Here is a 10,067-nt window from a genome sequence, read left to right as displayed (position 1 = left end):
GAAGTCTATTTGTCTTAGGTCCACATCCCCCACCCTCACCAGCACCCCGTAGCAGACCTCTGGGCAGAACCAATGCCCATGCTCCCCGGTCACCCACACCAGCAACACGTTCAGAAAATACAGCTTAGTTTGTTCCACATGCTCATTTCATGACAGCTTGAACTGGGTGTATGTGGGGGGCTGGTGGTCCACACAGACAGGGCTCCCACTTGGGAGGGGTGAGGACTTGGGGCAGCAGTGCATCTTCCACCTGGAAACAGTCAGGGACCAGAACACCCACAGCGTCTGGCTCAAATGGCACTCTCCATTTCCAGAGAGCGGAAGTGGGGGCCAGCTAATAGGATCAGGCATTTCTCGGCTGGAGGGGAAGGTACTCAAGGCCCAAGAGTCTGAAGATGTCTTCCTCTGAAGCCACGTGGAGAAACGTCTTCTGCAACAGAGCGCAAGCACGAGTGCCTGGGAGCCACTCCACCATGTGGCAGCTTCCCGGAGACAGGTGTGGCGAGGAGGCTGGAAGGGCAGGCAGAGCCCAGCCCCGCGGTGGGGTGCTTCTTGAGGGCCCTGTGGGTCCCAGGCTGGAGGGCCCTGGGGCCGAAGCAGACTGTGGGCCGGGCAGAGAGCCGTTTTCCCCACCCAGGCCTCCCGTCCCAGCAACACACCTGCCCCGGATCAAACAGACCATGGCTGTTCAGCCAGAGCCCTTCCGGCTCTCCTTCCAGCTGAAGCGGCGCAGCTCCCGCTCGAAACGCTGGGGGAAGAGTGACTGCATCAGCAGGGCCACCAACCCCAGACCCCAGGGTGGTCGCAGCAGCACACTCCCTACCTTGGAGCCAGTCCAGCTGAGTAGCGCAGAGGGGAACTGGCTGATGGGGGTGACCACCAGGTGGTCGGGGTGGGGCAGGGCCTCTGGGCGCCCCTACAGCATCCCCTGGGGTTGTGGCAGGTGGAAAATGCATAAAGTCCCCTCGAAGGCATCCATGGTGTGGCTCTGCCGGTGCAGGTGGGTGGGGTCGTCTGCCTGCCGGCTGCGCTGGTGCTGGTGGTACAGGACAAGGTCCTGGGGGAGAGCAGACATGGCCGGGCACCGCCATGTGGGGCTGGGACAGGAACCAGGATCCTGGCAGGACCGTCAGCGGGGGGAGCAGGAAGCCCTTCACCTGCTTCTTCAGGCAGCACATCACTCTGGGCAGCAGCCCTGCCTCCCGGCCCTCCTGGGGGTGGGTGATGAGGAAGTCCACGTCGTGGCCCTGAGGGGGCCAGTCTGACTCTCAGCCTCCGTGTTCTCCCGAATCCCTTCAGTGAGGGAAGGCCCACCTCAGTGGTCCCGCCTCAGACGCCTTCACTGGGAAGGGCCTGGAGCTGAGCCGGAGGGCATGTGGAGCCCCCTGACCTCCGGAAGCCGCCGGTCAGCGCGACCGTGGCCCCAGGAAGGGCCTGCCCCACGGCTGCCTCCACCGCCTGCTGCAGGGTCTCCACATCTGACCGCAGGATCCGGGTGCTCAGGTCCTGGTGGTGCTGGAGTCCTGTGGGCAGCACGGCTCTCCTGACCTGCCCAGCCTGGCCCTCTCTAGCTGTCTCCCACTACCCTCTCCTCTTCCTTAAATATCAAACGCTTATTTTGAAACAATTGTAGGCTCACATGCAGTTGAAGGAAATAACAGAGGTCCTCTGTGCCCTCTGCCCAGTTCCCCGCAGCGGTAACATCTTGCAGAACTACTGTAGGTCACACCAGAATTCTGATGCTGACACAATCAAGATACAGACTATCCCTTTCAATGCCTCGGTTTTCCCATCCATAAAACGGGGCCGGGAGGTGATAAAGAGATGTGAAGATGGCTCTGCCGCTTAACAACACCTCGCTCTAGCCCGCGTCCACCTCCTCCCCTGTCAGAGGGATCACTGGGCCTTCCACACACACAGTTAGGAGAGGTTTACGTGAGGGAATAAACGGCCCCGGGCAGGATGCGCGCTCAGTAAGCGCTGCGGGCCTCTCCTGCGGGGAGAGAACACTGAACGGAACCGACGGATGCCACCATCACGCTCCACCGGACGCACGGCTCTGTGGTCTCACGTCCTGCTGACCGGCCAGGAGACTCTCCCAGGACCCCCAGCTGGCCTCCCCTCCCCCAGCCCCCAGGAAGATGTTCAAAGAGGCAACGAGTGCTGGGCTGTGGGGCTCCTTCAGCAGGGTCCCCGATCCAGGCCACAGGGAGAGAACACAGAGTCTGCTCAACACCTGCGACCTGCTGGCCTCACGCCAAGGAGCTCACGGGATCCCATGCTTTACAGAGAACGTAATTCAGGCTCAGAGAAGTCAAGACTCAGGGCCACGGTCTCCTACCTAGTAAGCGGCAGAGATGGGACTCAAACCCAGGCCTGACAAACTCTCAAGTTCACGTTCTCTCCACCGCTCGGCACCACCTCCCACGAGCAGGCTCCTCACTGAGCCTCTCCCCGCTGAGCCTCTCCCCGCTGAGCCTCTCCCACGCCATCAGCCAGTGGGCCAAGGCGCCAAGCAGCACACAAGCAAGTGTGCCCAGGGCCCGGGCTGCTCTGACATGCCCTCCCGTCTATGGAATCAGGAGTAAGGGGTACATGCCTGGTCCAGGCCCAAGTCTAACCAGGAGGTCCTGAACGGCACGGCAGCTACTCTGACCATTATCGCTGAGAAGGGGCCGCACCGGGTCCTGACTCCACTGGGTCAGGAAGCCCACCAAATAAAGATGCCCGTCTTCACACTCACCCCATTCCCTGCCACACAGGCAGCCACGAGCATATGCCATGCGTCAGAGCTAAGGGCTCCATGGTGTGGGAGGCTTTCAGGCACAGGTGCTTTGGGGAAGCCCAGGGCCCAGCGCTCCGAGGGCTCACCTGCTCTCTGCTGCTGGGTCAGTCTCTGGGGCTGCTCTCGGAGGTCGTCCAGCGTCCGCAGCCCCTCCTGGTACCACTGGTCAGCGGTCCTTAGCCCGACCCCAAAGATCTGAGTGAAGAGCTGTTCTGAGGATGAGCACAGCACACTTGGTCAGGAGCAAGCTCTTACAGCGAGCAGCGGGTGACGACACTGATCCGTGCAAGGCGTGTCCCAGGACAGCACCACTGCAGCGTTACACAAGTGGCCTCATTAAGTCTTTGTCTGGCCGGGCAAGTGGCATCCCCACTCACATTCTTCAAGTTTTAGCAACGTGCTCAAGGCTACACAGCGAGCGCACAGGCAGGACTCAAACCCCGAGCCTGGCCTACACAGCCCACCCTCACAGGGGACGGCAGGGAAAGACCCCACGTGCTCCCTCCCCAGGCCTCGGTCCCCTCCTCAAGCAGGGTCTCTCCCCAGAACTTGCACAGTTCTAGCCTATGATTCCAACATCACCAAAATAGGCGTCCTGACAGTCCGTCCATTCACTGGGAAAACCATACCATCCCACCCAACAGCAGCTGGGACTTATTACTGTGGCTCTGCCTCTTAACAGGCAGCAAAAAGGGCAGTTAACAGCCAGGGGGCTGTTTTAGCAGGATCTGGAAGGAACAGGTTAGGGCTGGCTGGGGCTCTGTTCCAGGTTCAAACACGACAATTGCCACTGCCTGGCCACGGGTCAGCAGAGATGTCCAGGCGAGTGGAAACAAACTATGCTGCTGGAGCTGACCTCTCGTGGGGTGGCCAGCTGCCCTCACACGGGTATCCCACACCCAGGGTGGGCGCTAGCAACTCACCTGTTTCTTCCTTGACTATAGCTCGTTGGACAGGGGTGGGCACTTGCCCTAGGCCAGCCACTCAGAGCCCCTCCCCAGGGACTTCTGAAACACAAGAGCAGGCCCAGGGGAGGAAGAACAGCTGGGTGGCACTCGTGTCCCTGAGCCCCACTTCCTGCAGACCAGCTGTAGCCTGCCCTTTTGGGACTGTGCTGGCCATCCTTCCCTAGATCCCCTGAACCAAGAGCATGAACTGGATGGGAAAGATGCTGAGAATAACCTAATCATGTTGTTTATAACAGTAAACTTCTAACTGTTCACATACTTCTCTCCTGGCCTGGATGCCTTCTGGGACTCAGGGGTACCCCGGGGGAGGTAGCAGATGGCTGTGCCCTCTCCCAGCGCTTCTCCAGGCACTAATTCCTGTGTTGCCTCCACACCCCTGAGCCTCCCGCCCCCCGTCCTTCACACAGGGTTCCTCTCCCTTTTTGAAGCCCCCCCACCGACCAGTCGCTGATCTGACAACCTCCAGCCACAAAACCAGGGTGTCTAAGGAGCCCGACCGAGGCATCCACAAGAGCTCTGGTAGCTCCGTTATCAGACCAGAAATGGGCGGGACCAGCGGGAAGGTGCGCCGTGGACACAGGCAGGACGCCACCAAGAAAATGAGTACGTGAGATCACAAAGGTGGAGACACTGCGAGGGTGAGCAGCCCCACAGATTTAACGGTCCCCGTGGCACCCGGAAAAAGGTTCTGTTTTGTTCACTATGCTCTGTGTAAAATGCCAGAGCATGTGATATACTTGAGAATATGCCATCAATAGTCAAATAAGAACACATGGTGCCGAGTGATCTAGAAAATTCCCTGTGCTCAAAACAAGCTTCTCGTCCGCCTCCATCTGGCTGCCTCGTGTATATCGGGTGTCGGCTGAGCTGCCAGTTCCTCAGTGAGACCTTCTCTGACCCCGGGAGGGACCCACTGCCCCCACTTTCCACCTGACATGGCATGAACCATGTGCTATGGCTCTGGGGGAGGACCGTGGAGCTCCGTGCCCCTGCCAGGGGCTTCCCTGCGTACCTTCATGGCCTGGTACCTCTCCGAGAGCCGGACTCTCTCCACCTCCTCACACACTCCGCGTTCCAGCAGCTCCTGTGGGAGAAGACAAAGCCTGACTGGAAAGAGGAGAGCTGGGGGCCCAAGGCCCAGCAGGGGGGCTTTGTGGGAGCAGGATCCCGGGGGACTTGGAAATGAAGACTGTGCCCAGGGAGCCTCCAAGCCCCTAGGGCGGGGAACGTGGGCCACCTCTCAGATAAATAGCAAGCCCTGGGATACGTAAACAACTGCTTTTAAAACATAGGTGAATTCAACAAGACTTCATTTAAAAGCTTAAGTGGGGCTTCCCTGGTGGCGCAGTGGTTGAGAGTCCGCCTGCCGATGCAGGGGACGCAGGTTCGTGCCCCGGTCCGGGAAGATCCCACAATGCCGCGGAGCGGCTGGGCCCGTGAGCCATGGCCGCTGAGCCTGCGTGTCCGGAACCTGTGCTCCGCAACGGGAGAGGCCACAACAGTGAGAGGCCCGCGTACCGCAAAAAAAAAAAAAAGCTTAAGTGAATTCAGAAGTATCTTTTCCATCGTGATATACTCGCTCAGTGGTAAGTGTACAAAAGGACAACTTCACATTTGGGGTCCTCAAATACTTCGCATTGTAAAAAGAGGTGCGCATGCTCAGGGGTCCTCTTCCACCCTCCTGGACAGTCTGAGCTGGTCCAAGTGGAGCCAGCTACCAGCCTGCTGGGCTCCCGGCAGCTCCCTTGGCTGAGTCCCCTCGGTCCCCCTAGAGCAGGTGCTGTGGCCCCCATTGACACGTGAGGAATCTGAGTGAAGAGGGTGGCCGGCCGCAGCTGGGCTCTGAGCCACCAAGCCACCTGCCCTCGCCAGGCCCTGAGGCCCCCTCGCCTCCCCCCACCCCGCCCTGCTAAGTGCGGGGAGCACCGACCTGGACGACCCTGCACGAGCGTTCTCCAAAGTGGGCCAGGCCACACAGCTGGCTCAGGGCCGTGACCGGGCTGGGAAGGGCCTTGAGCGCTGAGGCTGCTCTGCACAAGGAGAGTTGGCGGCCCTCACTGCCGGCGAAGCCCGCGGCCTCCGCTAGCGTCTCCAGAGCCTACTGCAGAGAGGGGCCCTTGGGGAGGGGCAGGGATGGCGGGGTACCTCACCCCATCCCTCCCTCCAAGGCTGGGACAGAGGAGGGCCTGGCCCCATCCCAGGGAGGCAGGGGACCCAGGGCTCACCGAGAGGCCGGCGTGGTGGTGAGTGAGGGGTGTGGGCCGCTGGCAGGACAGGGCAGCCTCCATGCTGGGCGTGGCGGCCCCTTCCCGCACACAGCCACCTGGGGAAGGGCAATATACAGGCCGCTTCGAGGCTGCAGGGTAGGCAGGGGCCAAGGAAGCCCCCCGGAGCCCTGCCTCTCCTGGGTGGTCACCTAGGGCTCTCGGGACAGACGGGGCCGACTCTCAGAGGGCACAACTGCCAGAGGCATGGGGCAGAGGCGGTGTCGCCCTGCAGAGGCCAGAGCGGCAGCAGTGGCACCAGCTGCCACCGCACGTGCTGTATGTGCCCCACCTCCCGGAACCCCCTCCGGAAAGTGGGCTGGGGTGCCTGTCACCCCCACTTCACAGACGGGGACACCGAGGCCTCGTGGCTCACAGGCAGAGTCAGGATTTGAATGCGGGCAGCCCTGCTCTGAGCCCACACCTGCAGCCCCCAGCTGTGCTCACCCAGGAAGCACAGAGGTGGGCGGAGGCCATGAACCTCACAGCACCCCAAGGACGGCCTCCTGCTGGCCTCACTTGGTGTCACAGTCTCTCCACTTGGTAAGCAAGAAAGGCCTAAAGATGCCAAAAATAAGTGGATCTCAAGAGAGTTTGCACCAATGGTGAGAGGAGAAGCGGGAACGGCCTGGCTTCCCAGGGCCCCTTGGTGGTCTGGGCTGAGCCCTCACCGCCCACCTCATGTGAAAGACACTGAGGCACGGCTACCGTGTCACCTGGTGTCACCTGTCCCAGCTGAGCTCCGGCCGGCCTGCGCTGGGGCCTTCTCTGGGGCCCCACCCTCATCCTTCACCCGGCTCACCTCCAGGCAGTGCCGGCACTCCACAGGGACTGGCTGCCCGGCCGCCATGCTCTCCGTGAACCAGCTTACCTCTAAGAGCACTGGGCGGGTGCATCCTGGGTGAAGGGCTGTCGTCCTGCGCTCCTGCTGGCAGACGGCCTCCTCTGCTGAGGTCCCCTCCATCATGACGTGTGTCCCTTCTGAGCTGGGTGGAGGGAAGAAGAGGAAGTGAGGCCCAGAGCCCTTTCCCAGACCTGCCATTCTTCCTGCTGCACTCCATGCCTCCAGGCCTTTGCTGTTACTATCCCCTCTGCCTGATGACCACCTATTCATTCTTCAGAAAGACCTCCCAGCCCCTCCTCCTGGCAGACAAACATCTCCACCACTCCAGCATCTGCAGAGCTGTGCGTGGTTCTCGGCTCTAGCTATGATGAAAAGACCAACCCTTTTTTGTGTTAACTTGTCTGTCTCCCTCTCCCCCCAACCCCAGAGGAAGGAGAGGCCAGGGGTACAGGGGCCAGGACCAGGAGGGGGTCTTCATCGAAGTGCTGGAGACAGACTGCTTGGGTTGGAACCTCAGCTCTGCCACACACTTGCTATGTGCCCTTGGGCACATCACCTATCTCTGTACTTTGACTGCCTCATCCACAGAGCAGAGATAATAACATATCTACTTTGCAGGGTTGCTGTAAAGATTAAATGAGCTAATAAGCAAAACGGCTTAGATAGTGCCCAGTACACTCTAGGCCGTGGTCATCATCCTCTCCTGAGTGGGTCTGCTGCACCCCTGGGAATGGTTCACTAAGCTTCAGGGGGACTGGCCCCTGATTCACTTGCTCTTTCAACTTCAAAACCATGGGAACTCTCCTCCCTTACTTTCAGCATTGCTTCTGTAGTGGTTTTGTTTTTGTTTGGTTTTCTTCTACTCTTTGAGCCTCACTCAAGTCACTTTCTCAGCCCTGAGGAGAGAAATCAGTTTAGCTAACAGGGCAAGATGAATCCACCTAAGGAAGGACTGTTAACCACCGCTCCACTCACATGGCCCTTTATAAAGCCTCCGGCATACATTCTCTCCTTGTCCTACAGAAACACTCCTGGCCCTAACTGCTAACACCCTTTTACAAAAGAGGAAATTGACAGGAAGGCTATATGACCATGAAATGCCAGGGCTAACTTGGAATCCAAACACCTCAGGTGCCCCTCCGCTCCGGGGTCAGCTGCGTGGGAGTCGTTTCAGATCTCAATGTCCTCAGCAGTAAGGAAACAACATACGTGAATGTGGCTGGTCAGCTGCAAAGTTCCGAGCACGGGCATCTGTGTTCAGGCCATCACGCCACTCAGCAGCATCCCCCGGCCCACCGGGCGCGACGGCATGGTGATACCTATACGGGCGTGCCACGTTCCCCGGTGAGGCGAGGCCGTGGGCGCCGGACCCGCCCCGCGCCCCTCAGAAAGGTCGGCCCTAGGAAGGTGGCCTCGCCTGGCGGCGAGCTTCGCCACGACCGCGCACCTGTAGGCGTCCAGGACGCGGAAGCCCTTGGAGAGAGCCAGGCGTGTGAGGAAGGCCCGGCGGTTGCGGCCCATGCGTGGCTCAGCCAGGTAGACAGTGACCCCAGGGAAGCGTGCCGCGGAGGAGGGGGCGGTGTCCGGGGTCCCGACCCACGCTCGCCGCCGTTTTGGTAGCATTCGTCCCCTGGCCGCGGGTGGCGCCCGGCGAAAGCAGAGAGAAGCCGGACAGAAGCCGGAAGGAAGGCGGGCGGAAGGCGGGCGGAAGCCGCACAGAAGCCGGAAGCCAGCGGGCGGAAGCCAGCGGGCGGAAGCCGACTGGAAGGGGAAGTGGCGCCCGGCCACTCAAGGAGGCAGGCCCCGCCCCATGCAAATTAAGTCTCTGGGCGGATTTCGACCCCAGGGTCGTTTGGAGCGAGGTAGAGGTCCTGGGGTTCCACCTGATTGGGTATTCCGGCCTCTCAGCGCCAGAGGCCCCGCCTCTATGCAAATACAGCCAGAGCACACGCCTTTTATTGAAATTACACTCGCGGAAAGTCCCGTCCCATCCTTGGGACCACCCGGGAGGAGAGACTGGGGTGGAGGGTAGGGGGTCGGGTAAAAGGGGTGCGGGCAGAAGCTGGAAGGGAGGAGGCGGAGGTTAGGGAAGTCGTCCTCGGAGGCTAAGAGGGGAGATCGAGGTGGGGGTATCCGGGGATCCGTCCTCGGCGCGTGGGGGGAGGGGGATGTTAGTGGTGGGTCCTTGGCGGGTAGGAGAGGGATCCGTTCTCAGCAGGAGAGGAGTATCCGCCCCAGCCCCTGCTATTCGCCCCCTCCGACTGGGTCGGGCTGGACCGATGGGCCCCGGAAACCTGGCGGCGCCGGGCCCCTGGATAGCGGGCCCGGGCAGATGCGCGAGTGAGCGTGCTGGTGGAGCGACCGCTTCAAACCCCTGGAAAGGGTTTTCAGTCTTTCTCAATCGAATGGCGTTAAGGACGACTGGCCGGCCATTTGGAAAAATGGAAGTTGGATCCCTCCCTTACGGTTTAACACCAAAATAAAATCCAGATGGATCAAATATTAAAATCTAAAAAAGAAAAAAAATGTACTGGGGAGTCGATGAATGTTTTTATGGTCTAAAGTATCACAATAAACCTGAAGACACTAAAGGAAAAGAATGATAAACTTGAAGACATACAAATTTAAAATGTATTTAAACATTAAAAGGCAAACCAGGGCTTCCCTGGTGGCGTAGTGGTTGAGAATCTGCCTGCCAATGCAGGGGACACGGGTTCGAGCCCTGGTCTGGGAAGATCCCACATGCCGCGGAGCAACTAAGCCCGTGCGCCACAGCTACTGAGCCTGCACGTCTGGAGCCTGTGCTCCACAACAAGAGAGGCCGCGACAGTGAGTGGCCCACGCACCGCGATGAAGAGTGGCCCCTGCTCGCCGCAACTAGAGAAAACCCTCGCACAGAAACGAAGTCCCAACACAGCCAAAAATAAATAAATAAATTTAAAAATAATAATAATAATAAAAAAAGGCAAACCAGGGGAAGAGTGTGACACGTTTTGAATTTAAATCTAATTCCTGTAATTATGAAATTGTCCACGGATTAATAAGGAAAAGACAACAAGCAAGAACACCAGTAGGCAATTTACAGAGGAAATGCTACTCAAAAACATACCAGATTCCCTGACTCGTCCAATCAGGGAAGGGCAAACTTAAATGAGAGTATCTTCACTTATCGCATTATCCGACGTTTACAAAATTGATCACACATG

The 10,067-nt window shown here is 59.2% G+C and overlaps 1 protein-coding gene across 1 annotated transcript; it reads right to left on the bottom strand.

The window, feature by feature from the left end:
* Positions 1–343: 343 nt before the first annotated feature.
* Positions 344–8,484, bottom strand: POLM (DNA polymerase mu; the record flags this gene model as incomplete). Its single annotated transcript, XM_082846324.1, is given in 15 exon segments — positions 344–430; positions 660–701; positions 704–748; positions 824–891; positions 894–925; positions 927–1,057; positions 1,158–1,247; positions 1,354–1,523; positions 2,872–2,992; positions 4,766–4,837; positions 5,684–5,851; positions 5,979–6,028; positions 6,031–6,076; positions 6,820–7,003; positions 8,309–8,484. Coding segments are annotated over 15 exon segments (1,482 nt in total).
* Positions 8,485–10,067: the final 1,583 nt, after the last annotated feature.

The sequence above is a fragment of the Leucopleurus acutus genome, assembly GCF_964270905.1.
Source record: "Leucopleurus acutus genome assembly, chromosome: 9".
Taxonomy (NCBI): Eukaryota; Metazoa; Chordata; class Mammalia; order Artiodactyla; family Delphinidae; genus Leucopleurus; species Leucopleurus acutus.
This window is presented reverse-complemented; position numbering and strand designations above follow the sequence as displayed.